At 48.2% G+C, this 18,135-nt stretch overlaps 1 protein-coding gene across 5 annotated transcripts in view; it reads left to right on the plus strand.

The window, feature by feature from the left end:
• Positions 1 to 18,135, plus strand: part of LOC136838828 (DNA cross-link repair 1A protein-like) — a 97,320-nt gene that overhangs the window by 37,329 nt on the left and 41,856 nt on the right. For all 5 annotated transcript variants that reach the window (XM_067104461.1, XM_067104457.1, XM_067104458.1 and 2 more), the window contains exons 7-8: positions 11,447 to 11,558; positions 11,897 to 12,040. In XM_067104461.1, coding sequence (XP_066960562.1) covers positions 11,447 to 11,558; positions 11,897 to 12,040 — 256 coding nt within the window. The remainder of the gene's footprint in view (positions 1 to 11,446; positions 11,559 to 11,896; positions 12,041 to 18,135) is intronic.

Consider the following 18,135-nt stretch of genomic DNA (forward strand, 5'->3'; position numbering starts at 1 on the left):
CACCACAAACAATCCTAATAGCAATTATACAACAGCCCCACGTTGGGCGCCAAATTAATGTGGCGGAATTCAAACCCACAAACAACAACACTCACCCTGATCTTCGGTTGCTGGAGATGGAGAAAAGGTCCACGGTCGCCAATCACAGCACACAAAACCACAAAACAAAACTGAGAACAGACCCTCCACCAACAACGAACAAAAAGGAAGAGACACATGCACCATCAAAGTTGGTACCGGTATCCAGAACAAAAAAACCAGACGAACTGCCCGTCCACTTTCAAGGTTGGACCTCAACTACTCAAGACTTCCCCAAAACCGAAAAAACTCCCGACAGACAGACAGACAGCGCCGTAAACGAACTCCAACAACCGAACCACTCACAACGACAATTACACAATTACACTCGCTCTCTCTCTCTCTCTCTCTCTCTCTCTCTCTCTCTCTCTCTCTCTCTCTCTCTCTCTCTCTCTCTCTCTCTCTCACAAAACATTGGGAAATGCTAGATACAAACAAATTTATTCATCCTTCTATAAAGTATTCAGCCACTCATTGGATGAGTCTGCTGGGCACTCGATCGTTGATTGAACAGTTTGTGAGGTTGGGAAGGCTGCATATGAGACCGCTACAATTCATTTTAAGAGTCAGTTGGGATCACAGGATAAATCAGGACTTATGCATTTTCCAAATAATACAAGAGATAAAGGAGGACTTGTGCTGGTGGAACAATGGAAAGTCTCTTTTGGTAGTTAACCCCAAACTAGACTTCTCCGACATGTCGGACATAGGTTGGGGAGCTCTCCTGGAGGGAAAAGACGTTTCGAAAGTTTGGTCCCAACGAGAGAAGACTCTGCATATAAACATCAAAGAACTGAAAGCCATCCATTTGGGACTGCAACATTTCGCAAGGGAAGTACGAGACAAAGTAATTATGGTGCATGCGGACAACACAGCAACCTTAGCATATGTAAGACTCCAAGGGGGAATCACTCATTCTTCCTTAGCGAGACTGCCAGGAGTCTCCTTCTTTGGGTAGAGCAGAACCGAACCCAGCTGTTAACGTGGTTCATTCAGGGGAAGTGCAATGTATTGGCAGACAAACTCAGTCATCACAAACAAATTCTCCTGACAGTGGATCCTGGACCGTCGAGTATGCTCCGACCTGTGGAAGTTGTGGTGGATTTGTTCGTGACACCGAAAAACCACTGTCTTCCCCTGTTCTGCACACCTTTAATGGACCCACGAGCCTGGGGGACAGATGCGATGTTGCAAAATTGGTCAGGACTGGAAGTGTATGCCTTCCCTCTGTTCGGGATGGTGAGGGAGATTCTGAAGCCAGTCGCATCAAAGCACCAGAATGACTTTGATAGCACCCTTCTGGCCAAGGAAAGAGTGGTTCCCAGAGCTTCTCGAACTACTAGTAGACTTCCCACGCCTTCTTCCAACAATCCCAAGTCTACTCAGACAACCCCATTACAGGAAATTTTATCAGGACACATCCACTCTGGCCCTGACAGGGTTTCGACTGTCCGCAAACTCTTGCAAGCGAAAGTCTTTTCAAGAGCTGCGGCAAAAGCTATTTCTAAATGTAGACGACATTCTACTAACAATCTACCAGGCAAAGTGGGCAGTATTTAGACTTTGGTGTAAGAAGAATAACATCTCTTCTTCTAAAACCACTATAACTCAAGTGGTGGACTTTCTTCTTTACTTGAGATCCACCAGGGGCCTTTCTTCGTCTACGATAAAAGATATAGAGCTATGCTTAGTTCAGTCTTTAGGCACAGAGGTTTAGACATTTCTTCCAACCAGGATATCTCAGATCTTATTAAGTCTTTCGATACGTCCAAGGTTGACAAGGAGGAGGTATGCCCTTGGTCATAGATTAGTCCTCAAGTGGCTGTCAGACTCAAGATTCGAACCCATGAGTTCATCATCGTTGAAGGATCTGACTAAGAAGACTATTTTTCTGGTTGTGCTAGCCACTGCGAGAAGAGTGAGTGAACTGCATGCAATAGACAAAAGGATAGGTTTTTATCAAGGTGACGCGGTCGGTTCCCTTAACCTTGGCTTCTTGGGAAAAAACGAGAATCCTTGACAGCCATGACCTCGTTCCTTTGCTATTAAAGGTTTATTGAACATCCTGGGTCCAGAGGAAGAGAGAAGTCTGTGCCCAGTAAGGGCACTTAAACATTAAATCAAGAGGACAGAGAAGATTAGAGGCCCAGCAAGGAATCTTGGGTGTTCGGTTAAGAACCCAGCCAGGCCTATGTCTAAAAACACTTTATCTTTTTTCATTAGAAACCTGATCCTCGAAGCACACACTCAAATCGAAGAGAACGTTCTGCCTGGACTTAGGGGTAAAGCGCACGACATGAGAGCAGTGGCTACAGCAGTTGTTTTTAAGCATAATCCTTCTCTCACTTTGATCTTACAGACTACATTCTGGAAATGTAGATCTGTTTTTGCTATGCATTATTTGCGAGACGTGGAGACAACGTACGAAGATTGCAGTACACTTGGACCGTTGTCCGTGGCTGGCGTAGTGTTCGGGAAGGGAATGTAGGAAGCAACACTTCCTACTTTTTTTTTCGCCTTGTCAAGGTGTTGAGTTCATGGGGAGCCTGGAGGGTCCAAGGTATCTAGAGTGCCCACCAGTTTTTTCTGTGTAGGGTGGTGGTTATTTTTCTTTTCTATATGCACCTTTTATGTGTGGTGTAGGTGACTATTTCTTTGGTTTTGTTTTTATTGTACTGCGCCCGGGGCAGGGGCATTTTAGTATTGACTTTGTTATTGGTTGGAGATTTCTTCGTTGCAAAGTTTGCTTCATACTTCGTTAGCAATCGGAGTACTCCTCCGCTACGAAGTTGCTCACCTTAGTAGAGGCAACCCTGACCATACCGCCACGCCGCTACTCAGTTGAGATGAGTGTCAACCATAGGCAGTATCTACCTGCACAGCTCTCTCACCAGGTAAGAAACAACAAGCATTTTTTCAATGCTAAGCCTTTTTTATTCTGTTCTCATTTCATTACCATTTTTAATGTTAGAGTTAAAGTTGTCCATGAATCCCACCTCCTTCAATGTGGATTCAGCTAAGTAATTACTTGGTAAGTTACATATATAAAAATGAAATTGTTATAATAAAATAACGTTTTATATATACTTACCCAGTAATTACAAATGGAGCCCGCTCTCCTCCCCTCACATGGACTGTAAAGCATAAACAAAAGGGAAGCTCTTGGCTTAGTTGTTTCACCCAGAAAGTGGACAGGGTTAGTCACCTACATAAACAAAAAACTATCGCTACCGCAAATTTCAAAATTGAAGCTGCCATAAGTTAGAAACTCTTAGCTAAGTAATTACTGGGTAAGTATATATAAAACTTTATTTTATTATGAAAATGTCATTTTAGTTTATTAACAAATAATTGACAATTATAACCAAAATCTTCACTTCGGTACTTACGGGTGACGTAATTAGGCTAATTAACGGTAATGGATTTGTGATGAAACAAAACTAGATAATATGTAATGAATAATGATGACTTGTTCCGACATGATATACAAACCGTCAGTCCTTTACGTTAGGAATTACTTTCAGCATAGGCTGGAAATGGCTGTTGAACTTTCGAACAAGGTGGTTAGGCAGTTAACTGAGTACAGCCTGCCTGGATGTAAACATTCCAAATTTGCTTTCGGTCGCTGTGCGCTGCAGACGTGTGTTGCTCGCTCTCTGCCCTGGCTGCCCTTGAGCTTTTTTCCCTGTGGGATCATTTTGTTTTTGTTGATTGAGATGAATGTGGATAAATCCCTTAAGCCCTCCTTCCCCCAGCATGTGTGTCCTGGGGTGGGAGGCAAGAAACGTAGCACTTTTCAATCTAGCAATGATTTTCACCCACTCACCCTCTGCCCTGCCTGCAGAGGACGTGTGTGTTCACGTGCTTCTCCCTGTTCGGAGTGTTGTTCCTGGTCAGCCGAGCAGTGGGTGAAGTTTGAGGGGAGGAGGCAATACCGTAGGAAGGCCACCAAGGTGTCATCCGAGGGTAACACGCCCCGACGACTCCCGTGGTGGCTGATCCATCGGGATCGTTTCTTTCTCCTAGCAAGCTACCCCTTCTTGCTACCTCTCCTTCAGGTGAGGAGTCCCATTCACCCTCCTCATTCATTTCATTGGGTGTGGAAGGCCGCGGGGGAGCGGATGTTCAGGACATCCGCTCTGGGGCCTCTCCTCACTCCAGGGGTGAATTTTTTCCCCCGGAGCAAGTAGAGGCTTCCCTCTTTAACCCGACTTTGTCCTCAGGCTTGGGTGTGGAGGCGTCTGTTGGTGGCCAGGTATCTGATCTTGCCTCTGCCTGGCTGCACCTGGGTCTTCCTGGTGTTCCATCACTGGAGGGCCTGGTATCACATTTGTCAGGCGCTCTGGTGACGACCCATGCAGCCACTGCATCCACCACCACGACCGTCACCATGTCATCATTTGGAAAGCTTCCTGAGACAGTGGCCTCACACCTGGACACCCAGGTATCTGCCGCTCCTGCCACGTTCCACTCCGTGTCGCTGCCTCCTGTTTTCCTGGCCCTGTTATCCCTGCCTGGCCCCTTGCAGATGATGACTTCATCGGTCCCATTTATGTCCATGCCTGCTCTTGTTGCCAACCCATGCTTGTTCCTGACCATGGTTCCGGCTCTTGGCTACCCTGACGCTTGGCTCGGCCTGGCTTCCCATGCGCCACCCATGCCTCTGACCCTGGCTTCATCTACTGGCTATCCTGGCTCCCACGCTGCTGCACCTGCCCCGGTAGCTGCTGGCCTGAGCACCGTCTCAACTACCCGGGTTGCGCCTGCTTCCCTGGCGCCCCTGGCTGTGCCTGTGTCTTCTGCTGCTCGTTCATGGATGGGGGACCTGACTGCCATCCTAAGGAAGATGATGAAGTCGAAGAAGAGATCGAGGAAGGTGTTGTGGTCGTCGTCTGCTACTTCTTCGTCTCCTTCTTCTTCTGAGGCTCGCCAGCCGAAGAAGAAGCCTGCCTCTCTCCCCCCTTCCCACCAGGAAGTCTCGCACTGACAGTTCTAAGGGACTGCCTCCTTCCACAGGGAAGGCAGTGGGATCTCTCGTTAGCTCTTCCTGGTCCACGGACCAGGGAACCAATGCATTGACCCCCAGGTCAGTCATATCGGGAGCCGAGGGCATGCAAACCACGGTTTGCACTCCCCCTGCTGCGCCGAAAAAGCTTGCTTCTAAGGCCAGGGGGACTGTGTTGGACACTCATTCGCGAGCCGCTCTGAGTACTTGGGTCTTTAAGGAGACCCAATAACCCTGGTCCAGTACAGGGGAAACCTCTCTCCGTACGGGCTCGGGCACAGGACAAGAGAAAGAGTCCAGGCATGCAGGTGCCCCAACTCTTTCTGCTGGTACTTGTTTGAGTGCCAAGCCAGGTTTCCGGGAAGGTGCACCGGTCCCTTGGGTCTGGACACCTGGTGAGGTAGAGAAGAGGTCCCTTGCTCAGTCTTCCCGAGAGGTTTCAGCCTCGAAGAAGACTGGGGCACATACAGAAAACAGCGCAAGTTCTTGCCAGCCAGCCACATGCTCAGTTCCTCCCAGCCCCTGACCACGTCAGCCTGGCTTGGGTGAGCCGAGTGCGTGGCTCGACTCGCGTGAGCCTCTCTGTTCTCCTCAAGAGAATGCTTCACCCAGGAGAAAGCGTTCTCCTCGACTCGGGTTGCCGTCACCACCGCGGGTTGGTAACTGCTCCTGGCCCGCTGCTCCTTTTGGTTCTGCCAGCAAGACTAGTGGAAGTGCCCGATCCTCCTCGCCTGTCCCCTCTACCTCCTGGGCTCCTCCCAGGGGGCATGAGTCAGACAGGAAGAACTCTTGGCGATTTGTCTCCCCAGAGTTCTACCTTGGGGGTGTACATGCCTGGCTCGGTCCTTGGTTCAGCCAGGTCGTACGTCCGCCTGGTGCAGGATGGATCGTGGCGGTCTGCCAAGGTTCTCTCTCCTGCAGGGAGAGTAGATCGAGAGGACCGCACCCTGGAGGGACTCTAGGGTCCTCTTCCTCAGTACACGGACACCCCTGAGATACAGAGGACTTTTGCTGAGGTAATTGCGCTGATTCGTCAACACAGCCACCTCGGGGAAGGGACCACGGCCTCGTCTGTGCATTGTCTGTCTCGCCTCGAATCCTTTTGGGGACCCAAGAAGGAACCCAGGCTTCGGTAGGGCTGCCATGGTCCATGCTTGCCGAGGGGGTTCTCAGTCAGGTTAATGATCTTGTGTCTGGGCAGGACAATTCACTACGATCGAACCGCTCAGACAAGCTACTTCCCCCTCCTCTGCCTTGTCAGAAGTGTTTCTATACACCTTGAGAGAGGTCATTGCAGCCTGAACAGGTTGACCTGGACCTGGCTCATCTGGATCCGGGTCTCTCGTTGCAGCAACTTACTGCAGAGAGTGTCTCCCTCTCTCAGCAAGAGGCTGTAACCCTGGAAGCCACCGCCATGGCAGCTTTCCAGGCAGTCTCCTGGTTGAATCTGTGGTCTTTCACAGTATTCAAAGTGGTTGCTTCCTTGGGCGCTATCATACCTGGGGAAGACTCTGTTTTCAGGAGACTGTGCCAGTCAGGAGGTAGAGCCATCTCCTACCTTGCCCACCAGATGGAAAACCTGTGGGCTAACCTGGTCTTGAAGCGGAGGGACGCCGTTGTTTCTCGCTTCTCCAGGTCCGTGGGGCCCGAGTCAGCAGTGACCCTGCGGAACAGACCATTGCTGGGGTCTACCTCTCTTGTCCCTAGAGAGTTGGTGGATGCTGCGGTGGAGAAGCGTCCGTCGGATGACAGCGACGGCCTTGTTCACCAGGCAGTGGCCAAGACCTCCGGGTCTTCGCGTTCCACTGTGGCCAGGCCCTCGGGCCAGAAGGTGGGGGATTGCCTGTCGAGCCATTGGGCAACATGGCAGCGATACGGAGCCGAGACCTGGATAGTGGATGTCCTTCGGGAGGGATATCTACAGGCAGTCCTCGGTTATCGGCAAGGGTTCTGTTCTGGGGGTGTGATGATAACCAAAAATCACCACTAACCGGAAATCGGCAATTTCCGGTGATTTTTGGGGCTTATCGGCACCTCTGTTAGGTATGTATCGGTGCCAATACCCAATTATCGGTGCCAATAAGCGGAAATTGGCGATTTTCGGCTCCGAAAATTGCCAATTTTCGTCGCTAGACAAGTCCCATAAAACCAGATCACCATTAACCAAGCCCGCAGTTAACTGTGAAGCCCCCGTATTCGCGGGGGATGCGTACCACACACTCACTCACACACGAATAGCTAAAATCCACGAATACTTAAAACCCCTCTAAAAACACTTAGAACTGCCCATTTTGATAGTTTAAACACAAGAAAAACCCTGTAAAAATGCTTATACCTGAGTATTTTAATAGTTTTATCACAAAAAGTGCATTTATTCATGAAAATTATATGAAAATACAGTAATTAGTGAATATTTCTCAGTGAAAAATACCGCGAATGGGCGAATTTTCCACGAATAATGGGTAGATATGTTCCACAGAGAAATCTGTGAATACGTGAGTCTGCGAATCATGAGAACGAATACGGGGGGTTGACTGTACTACCCTTCGAGTCTCGGCCACCCCTCACCTACATTCTGATCCGTCTCTGCACTTTCATCCAAGGAACCCGAAGGACTCCGCTCTAGAGCAAGAAGTGAAAGCCATGCTGAGCAAGGGTGCTGTGGAAGTCATGTCGGACCGGTCCTCAGGCTTTTACAGCTGTGTCTTTCTCGTAGAGAAAGCCACAAGGGGATGGAGACCGGTCATAGACCTCTCTCCCCTGAACCGATTCGTTCACCAGACTCGGTTCACGATGGAAATGACGCGTTCCGTGCTCGCTTCCATCAGAGAGAACGACTTCATGCTTACGGTGGACATGAGGGATGTGTATTTCCAAATACCCATTCATCCATCCTATCGCAAGTACCTCCACTTTATCCCTGGGGAGACGGTCTTTCAATTCAGGGCACTCTGCTTCGGGCTCTCAACCGCTCCCCAGGTGTTCACTAGAGTCTTCTCTTTCGTGTCAGCTTGGGCCCATTTGCACGGGATACATCTACTGCGTTATCTTAATGACTAGCTGGTCCTGGCGAGCTCCTGCTTGCAGTTGCTACAGGACAGGGATCGGCTCCTCGAGCTTTGCCGCGATCTTGGGATCATGGTGAACCTTGAGGAGTTGGATCTCACCCCCAAGCAGAGGATAAAGTATACGGGCATGCTGATAGGCACGGTAGCAGCGAAAGTCTTTCCCTTGGACTCTCGTATCAGCAGGTTCAGGCAGGCAACACAGCTGTTCCAGCCAGCCCGACAATAGCAAGTCGTCTTCGGTCACCTGTCGTCGCTGGGCATCTTCACCTGCGGTATCTACAATGGAGACTAAAGGAGTATTGGTCCCAGTCCCGAGACCCCCAGTCCTTTCTCATCTCTCTCTCCGAGGAGGTGAGAGAGAACATTCGCTGGTGGATGGACGACAGGAACCTCTTGATAGGAATATCCCTGCATACTCCCCCTCTGGACATGCTGCTGTTCTCAGATGCATCGACCAAGGGATGGGGCGCACACATGGAGGAGTTGCTGACTTTGGGAGTGTGGCACCGAGACGACAAGCACCTTCACATTAACATCCTGAAACTCGAGGCAGTCTTCCTGGCTCTCCAAGAGTTCCGGGATCAAGTGTTGGGACACTCCGTGGCACTGATGAGCGACAATACTACAGTAGTGGCATACTTCAACAAACAGGGGGGTCTAGTATCCCTCCCGCTCCACCAGTTGACGATGCAGGTGCACGAGTGGGCCATGGGTCACTCAGTAGAGCTGTCAACCAGGTACATTCCAGGCAAGAGGAATGTCGTCACAGACAAGCTCAGCCACCAGAATCAGGTGATCAGACCCGAATGGTCCGTTGACTTGGAAGTCACAAGAAGGCTGTTCGACTTGTGGGGGCGTCCAGTCATCGATCTGTTCACCACCCGACAACAGAAAACTCCAGGTCTTCTGCTCTGTCATGCCAGACTCATGGGCTGCTGCAGAGGACATGTCCAGCACCCGTGGGACAACCTTGACGTCTACACCTTTCCTCCGTTCTGCCCGATTCGCAGAGTGATCAGCCAGGCGATGATCACTCCGAATCTCAGAATGATTCTGGTGGCACCCACCCATTTGGTATCCCAACCTGCTAGCCCTCCTTTCCAAGGTGCCGAGAGAGATACCCCCTGGCCCAACCTGTTGTGTCAACCCCACGTCGAGCAGTATCACCAAGTAGTGCAGTCCCTGTGTCTTTACAGCTGGAGGTTATCCACCATCTCCTGCGAGCGAGAGGCTTTTTGCATCGTGCAGCAACGGAGATGGCCGGGTACCTGAGACGATCCTCCGCAGCGGTATACCAGGGAAGGTGATCCGTCTTCTGTGGTTGGTGTCGTGGATGGGGTATATCTCTGGTCGGAGCTGCTGTTCAGCAGGTCGCGGACTTCCTCGTCTTCCTTCGCCGAGAGAAGCTTCTTTCAATTTCAGCTGTAAAAGGCTAGCGCCGCACTTGGCCTAGTCTTGCAGCTGAAAGGAGTAGATATCTCTTCCTCCTTCGAGATTTCCCTACTGATAAGAAGCCTCGAAAGGTCTTGCCCACCCAGGGACCTCAGGCCCCCTGCGTGAGATGTGACTTGTTCTAAGGAGCCTGATCCGTGCACCGTACAAGCCTTTACGAGAGTCGTCAGACAGGGATCTAACCCTCAAGACCATCTTCTTACTGGCCCTGGCATCGGCGAAGAGAGTTGGCGAACTGCACGGACGTTCCTTCGATGTTAAGCACTCGAGGGGTTGGGGATCAGTTATGCTTGATTTCATCCTGGATTTCGTGGTGAAGACTCAGAATCCTTCGGTCCCTGACGCACAGTTCGAGTCTTTCACGATCCCCTCCCCGGAGGACTTTGTAGGTACTGAACCAGATGAGATGCTACTGTGTCCTGTTAGAGTGCTGTGGTGCTGTCTGAAGAGGACTGGACGTCTCCGGCCTGAGTGTCGACGACTCTTCGTTAGTACTGGCTCGACCAAGAAAGAAGTTTCCAAGAACACGATCTCTTTCTGGCTTCGTGAGACGATAAGGAGAGTGTATTCTGCTGCTGGAGAAGACGACACCGGTACACTTTGTCCGAGAGTTCATGAAGTCTGCAGCATAGGTCCATCCCCCGTATTCCGGAAGAACATGGTTCTTCAGGTGTTGAAGGCAGGTGTGTGGTCCCAACAGACCACCTTCACCTCCTTCTACCTATGGGATGTTGCTCACAAGTCCTTGGGACGCTTTTTCCTTGGGTCCTGTGGTGGCTGCTCGACAAGTGTAGCTCACCCGGCTACTCTAACAGGACAGGTTGCATCTCGCCTAAGATGTATGGTTGTGATTGGGAGAAAGAATGTGGAGTGACTGGACTCTCTTCTTTCTGCTCATCTCGGCTTTCTTCCCACAGGCAGGGAGCGGACGTGCCTCTACATGCTGGATCTGGCGGTCGATGCAGGTAAGCACTCAACGGGAGCTCCCATTCTATTTTCCGTTCAGGTTTATAGGAGCAACCCCACTCCTTCCCCTTGCAAGCGGGTGAAGGAGACCATGACAATAAGACAAACCCAGTGCTTGTGACTGCATTAATGTCACCGACTCCATGATTGTCCTAGCCTACTTTGCATGAACTAACGATTCCTCTTTCATGCAAAGGGACCCAGAAGCCTGACAATGGATCCCGCGTTTCTTACAACCCGATCATTTGTCAGAGGCAGTTTTCCCTTGCTTGCTATATCAACCAGGAAGGGAAGACAAGGTGTGGTGAACTCCAGTCAGTTCATAGAGACTCATGCAGATTCCTCCCTCCAACCAGTGAGTCTTCCTAATGTAAAGGACCGATGGTTTGTATATCGTGTCGGAACAAATCACAATTTTTAAAAGTAAATTTTATTTTTCCTAACTATACAAACCTGAGGTCCTTTACATTACATTTCATACCCACCTCATGCCACCCCTCAATCTGATACCTGGGCCGAAAGGCAAATTGGAATATTTACATCTGGGCAGGTGTTACTCCCGCCTCCCAGATGGCAGTTAACTGCCTAACCACCTTGTTTGAAAGTTCAATGGCCGTTTTCAGCCTACGCTGAAAGTAATTCCTAATGTAAAGAATTTCAGGTTTGTATAGTTAGGAAAAATACAATTTACTTTTAAAAACTGTCTTGTATGTGTTTTAAACATGTCTCAAATTGTCATAGTTATATGTACTAAAATTCACCATGCCAGCTAAAAATGTTATATGGAAAATTTGACTGTTAGATTTTTTGTTTTCTTTTTACTGTACTGTACTTAATGTAGCAGTGGATTTTTTCAACTCATATAATTTTATTTCAGCTAAGCTAGTGAACTTTCATCTTGGTGTTCCAGTTGAATTTATACAGCCTCTTTCATTAAATAAACCTTATTCCATCTGTGATATTGAAGTTACCTTTTTAGATGCCAATCAGTAAGTACTTTGGGGTTAATGTAGAGTCCTTTAGTTATGCTAATTTTTATTATCATGGATTATATTAAATAGTAAAAGTACAGACTTCCATGATTAAGATGGAGGGAAAAATTGCCATTACTGTATATTCTATCAAGCTTGTTAGGTTGAAGTAACTTAGTAATGAAAAACTTTAACTTTAGAGTTTGACTGTGTAACTAGTACACTAAATGTAAATGTATTTGGAAGGGTCATCTATGTCACTCTAAAGTATGTAATAAAAACGTTAATCTCACAATAGAATTTTGAAAATGGATCTCTCAAGCCATTTAGGTAAGTGTTTTCTTTTTCATTTGCAGTTGCCCGGGTGCTGTGATGATCTTATTCAGATTTCCTGACGGAAAGTCCATGTTATATGCTGGTGGTTTCCGAGCACACCCAAAAATGGAATCTTATCCACCTTTCTGGAATTGTGATATTCATACTGTGTACCTTGATACTACGTATGTATAATTATGAGTCTTTAAGGTTGTTTCCTGGAAAAAAAGATTTTTATATAAGTGACTTAGCAAATACGTAATTTCATAGCTACTAGCATTGTACACGGCAGTCTAAGAATTAAAATTTCGCGATGGCGCTGCAAACACTCGTGTAGGTGACAAGGTCCCGCCCACTTTCCAGACTGATAGGTACAACTCAGCAAAGAGCTTCAATACGTTTTCTTCCGGCTCCCAATTAACATCGGTGGTTTCATGCAGTCTCACCATCATTTTTGGATATTTGTCCAGTTTCTTTTGGTGAAGTATTCAGACTTTGCTGTTTTTTTTTGGTGTGTGCTGAAGATATTTTTTCTCTATTTAGTTAATTTGTTAGTTGTGGTTAACTTTATTTTACTTAGCCAGGATGTCTGACTCTAGTTCTTCTAGTGTTCGATACTGCACCGAAGGATGTAAGACTAGATTAGCAAAGATTACTTTTGACTCACACTAAATGTGTAAAATGTAGGGGGCAGGACTGTAATAAAGATCTTACTTGTTCTGAATGTCAGGATTGGGATGACCAAAAGTGGAAAGCTTGGAAATCACACTTAGCGAAATTGGATAGGGATAGAAAGAGGAAGGCAGCCCTTAGAGTCAAAAATAGGGCTAGTTCAGATACTGATCCTTGTCCTTCTGTGGTAGAAGATAGTGCTATTTCTTCTCCTCAAATCCCTCCGTTGTCTCCAATCCTTAGTCCTCCTACTTCTTTGCCTCATACTCTGTTTACCAGGTTCCCGTGCTTCCAATCTCGACACCATTGCCAGCCTCGAATCTAGGTTTGACCAGAAATCTGAATTTTTAGCGAACACAGTTATGGAGTTGGGTGTGTCCTTTAAAGCCTTTATCGAGAGGGCTTCCAGTGTTCCCAGTGTCAGTAGTGCAGTGCAAAATGACATTGTTTTTGTATTGAGGAGGTGGTTGCCCGTCCCACCAGTGCTCCTAAACGAAGGTCCCTGTCCTGCTCCCCCGCACCGGGGAGAAGACATATCGGAGGTCCAAGGGAGGCTGGTGGTGCTTGCCCATGGGTAGTCCCCCCCCTCCGCCGAGCCTGTTGCCCATTCCCAGGCTGCAGCAGAGCGCCACTGGAAAGGCGTCTCAGTTAGTGCTGATCGTCTGTCATCAGACTCTGGTGATTCTTCACCCGACAGGAAGCGTCAGCAGCCTGAATTGTCGCCTTGGCCTCTGAAGAGGTATTCCACCGTTGCAGACAGTTCTCCTCCTCCTGTTAAGAGGTATAAGAAGACAAGTGTCAGTCCTCAGCCTTCATGCAGCTTCGCCGTTCCGTCTCCGCCCGTCTTCAGTGTGTCCTCTCCAATCTTCTTGGGGCAGCCTGAAGTTTCCTGAGGTTTTGAGTGCCCAGTGCTAGTGCCTAAGCGCTCTGATCTTCCTCGTAAGCGTCCATCACCCTCTTTTCTTCATTCTTGTGCTCCCGAGCACCCATCTCCTTCCAGGTGCGTTGCTTGTTTCGGCGCCACACTTGGCTACATCAGCCCATTCAGTGCCAACCTCGCCTCTTCCGCACTTGTCAACTTGGGAGGATTGTTCCTTGGCCCCACTTTGTCTTCTGCTTGAGGACCTTATGGGCTTCTTGAAGAAGAGGTCTTCGTCTTCCAAGAGCAAGGACCCTTTGTCACCAATTTCGTCAGATGAGGAAGGAGCTGAGCAAGACAACGCCCCTTAATCGGCTTATCCCAGTTTGCAAACTTCCCTGACTTCTTTGAGCTTACCTCTCCAGCATCGCCTGCGTCTACCTTCCTCATGAAGAAATGACCTTCGAGAGGTGGATGAGTGGTTGACATCCTTTTAAGCTACTGAGGACGAAGTACTGTTTTTATGCCACTTCCTTGGGAGGTTCTGCCTCCTCCCAAGGGGATTTCTCTGGCTTGGTCAATGCCACGTGTTGGGCTGCGTTCTCCTCGGCCAAGATTATGTTTTCCTCGCCCGGTCTTGATCACCTTTCAAGAATCTCTCTAATGTTTTAGACATTTTCAGTTTCTCGACTGAACCATGAGAGCTTTGGCAAGGAAGATTGAGGACTGTCCAGACATTGCCAAAGATTTTGCTTCTGACTGGCTAGGTGTCTTATCATGCACTGACAAAGCAGTTAGGGATTGTTTTGCCGAACTCGCCTCCCTTTTCTCGATGGGCATCCTTAAGAAATGGGAGTTGTGGTGTTCCTTTACCAAAAGGGAGTAACATCTTCACAGAAGCTGGCGCTCTTGTTCTCTCCTTTAGACAAGACACATCTCTTCCCTCAGGATACAGTTAAAGAAGTGTTGTCGGCCTTGCAGAAGAAATCAACAACAGACTTTTTGGCTCAGTCCACCAAGCATCCTAAAGAAACTCCCTCTGCTTCCAAGCCTTTCTAACCCTTGCAATCTCAACCCTTTTGTGGAGTAAGATCAAAACCTCAACCCAGACCTCGAACTAACCTGCATCCTCCTTCAAGGTCAATCAAGAAGTCAGCCTTCAAGCCCACTGCTAAGAAATGAAGTTTTTGTCCTTTGCTCACCTGTCGAAGCCAGGCTTCATCTCTTTTGGGAGGAGTGGAGTCGCAGAGGGGCGGACCCCTGGGTGGTCCAAGTATTGAGAAGAGGCTACTCATTCCTTTCAAAGAGAAACCTCCCTTGTCCAGGTAGCTGATCACCTCGATGGCCTACTCGGCAGGGTCCGAGAAATTTTTTGCTCTTGCTCAAGAGGTAGAGTCCTTGATTCACAAGGGGCCAGTAGAGGAGGTATTAGATCATTTGTCAGAGGGTTTCTACAGCCGACTCTTCGTAGTCCCCAAATCATCGGGGGACTAGAGCCATTCTAGACGTCAGCGCCCTGAGCTTGTTCGTTGTGAACACGAAGTTTCACTTGGAGACGAACCGCTCTATCATGTCCCTCCTCCATCAAGGCGACTGGATGGTCACCTTGGACATGCAGGATGCCTATTTCCATGTTCCCATCCTTCTGGACTCCAGCAGATTTCTGAGATTTGTATTTCTTGGCAAAATTTTCCAATTTCGGGCCCTTTACTTCAGTCTGTCCACGGCCCCTCAGGTTTTCACCAGGATTGTTGCTCCTCTTGGGAAATGGCTTCACCTTCTCGGAATCAATGTGTCCCTCTACTTGGGTGATTGGCTGCTCCGCTCCACGCCTGAAAAACAGTGCCCGAAGGACTTGAAAAAGACTCTTCACCTAACATAGGAGTTAGGCGTTTTGATAAACCCTCAGAAGTCACAAATGACTTGGACACAGAAGATTCCTATTTAGGGATGATTATGGACTCTCGAGCTTTTCGGGTTTTCTGTCCCCCCAAATGATCGAATCTTGCCTCCAGACGGTTTGAGAGTTCCTCTCTCTCTCTCTCGGAATGCTCAGCAGTCCAATGGATGAGTTTCCTGGATACCTTGGCCTCAGAAGAACAGTTTGTGAGGTTAGGCACACTTCACATGAGGCCTCTGCAATTTTACTTGAAAGCAAGCTGGTGCAGGAAGACCCAGCCGGACTCCTTCATCTTCCCATCTCGCCGGAGATCAAGGAGGATCATCGATGGTGGTTGTCAGAGGAAAAGCTTCAATTAGGGATTTCTCTTCTGCCTCTGAACCCCAACCTAGAGTTTTATTCCAATGGCTCTGATCTAGGTTGGGGAGCTCTTCTAAGAAGTCAAAGGGTTTCAGGAACATGGACATCGGTTCAGAGGTCCTTACACATAAATGTCAAGGAGCTAAAGGCCATTCACCTGGGCCTTCAGGCTTTTGCTCCTCTTGTAACGGGGAAGATTGCAGCAGTGTGTGTACAACACCACAGCCTTGTCTTATGTCTGCAAGTGGGGGGTTGGGGGGGGCACTCACTCCTTCAATCTCTGTGAGACGGCGAAGGACCTCCTTCTCTGGGCCGAGCAGAGTCAGGTCACGATCATTCCTCACTTTGTTCAGGGAAAGCTGAACGTCTTGGCAGATGAATTAAGCCGTTGCCATCAAGTCCTGCCAACAGAGTGGACCTTAACCCCCTAGTCTGCCTCGATCTATGGAAGCTATGAGGTAAACCTTCCATGGACCTCTTCTTGACGCCCAGGAACCACTGTCTTCCCCTCTTTTGCTTCCCGGTTCTGGACCCTCAAGCATGGGCAACGGATGCCATGTTGTTAGATTGTACAGGCCTGGATGTGTATGCCTTCCTACCGTTTGGATTGGTCAGGGAGATGATCAACAAGTTGTCGTCTCACCAGAATGTCATGATGACCCTGGTTGCTCCGTTCTGGCCCAGGAAGGAGTGGTTCCCAGACCTGCTGTGTCTTCTTGTGGACTTCCTGAGGCTTCTACCAGAAAAAACAGTCGCTGCTCAGACAACCCCACCTTCTCAGGTTTCATCAAGGGTTGTCCGCTCTGGCTCTGACAGGCTTCAGACTGTCAGGAGCCTTGTCAGAGCGAAAGGTTTTTCACGACAAGCTGTGCAAGCTAATGCTAGATGCAGGAGAGCTTCTTCCAGCAAGCTCTACCAGTCTAAATAGGCCATTTTCAGAAGATGGTGAAAAAGCAATAGAATCTCTTCTGAGATGACTGTGAGCCAAATGGCAAATTCTTTTTACTCTTCCTGAGGGCCTATAGAAAACTGTCGCCCTCTACGATCAAGGGATATAGGTCAATGCTTGGCCCTGTGTTTAAGCAGAGAGGCTTGGACCTGTCCTCTAATCAGGATCTCAGCAACCTCATTAGATCTTTTGAGACCTCCAAACAAGAGAAGCCTGGTACAGTGTCTTGGAATTTAGATGTGGTTTTTAGTGGATTACTGGTCCCCGTTTTGAGCCACTCTGCTCTGTTTCGCCCAAGAACCTCATGAAAAAGACATTTTTTTTTTTCTTGTGGCATTGGCTACCGCCAAACACATTAGCGAACTTTATGTTTTAGATAAGAGAGTTGGTTTTTCTCAAGGGAACACTGTCTGCTCTCTTTCTCTTGGTTTCCTCACCAAGAATGAGGATGTCTCCAATCCCTGGCCGTTCATTTGCCATTAAGAATTTAATGGACGTTCTTGGTCCAGATGAGGAAGAGAGGTTACTTTGCCGTGCGAGATCCTTGAGGCACTACCTCCACAGGACGGAGAAGATCAGGGGACCCTCGAATAATCTCTGGTGCTCTTTGAGAAACCCATCTCGATCTCTGTAGAGGAATGCCCCTTCGTTCTTCCTGAGGACCCTTATTACTGAAGCTTTTTGTCAGATCCAAGAGGAGGCCTTACCTCCCTTTATAGTAAAGGCTCATGAGTTTGGGCCATTGCCATGTCTCTAGCTTTTCAACACAATCTGTCTTTAGCGTTTATCCTGCAATCAACCTTTTGGAGGTCCAAGTCTATCTTCACGTCACATTATTTCAAGGACGTCAAAACCGTATTCGAAATATTAAAAAATTGCAGTACGTTAGGGCCTTTATCCATGGCTGTCATGGTGTTGGGAGAGGAAGCATAGTGGGTTCTCTGTCCCTTTACCATCCTCTCGCCTTATTGTAAGGTGTTGAGTTCAAGGGAAGTCGAGGGGTACGTTGTGCTTGGAGTACCTGCCAGTTTTGAGTGATTGGGGTGAGGTTTTTTTTTCTAGTGTAGGTGACGGTGTTGTTTTTATTCTGGTCTCCGCTCAGGGCAAGGGCACCCTTTTTTAAAATCTTGGTTAACCATCAGTGAACTTCATGCGGAGCTCTCTTACTGAGAACAACAAGCAGTATTCTAATGCTAGCAATCTTTTCTATTTCTTAGTCATTACTTTCTTAATGTCGTGAAGTAGAATATGTCCATGTTCCCACCTCCAGTCAATATGGAATCGGCTATGTAATTACTTGGTAAGTCACTTATATAAAAATGACATTTTTTAATAAAGTAAAGTTATATATATACTTACCAAGTAATTACGTAATCAGAGCCTTCCCTCCTCCCTCATATGGACTTCAGGACTAAAACGAATTGAAGTTCTGCCGGGTTGCACCTATCAGTCCTGAAAGTGGGCGGGACCTTGTCACCTACACGAGTGTTAGTAGCGCCACCACAAAATTTGAATTCCTAGACTGCCATGTAGAAATCTA

This window comes from Macrobrachium rosenbergii, chromosome 5 (genome assembly GCF_040412425.1).
Source record: "Macrobrachium rosenbergii isolate ZJJX-2024 chromosome 5, ASM4041242v1, whole genome shotgun sequence".
In the NCBI taxonomy this organism is placed as follows: domain Eukaryota; kingdom Metazoa; phylum Arthropoda; class Malacostraca; order Decapoda; family Palaemonidae; genus Macrobrachium; species Macrobrachium rosenbergii.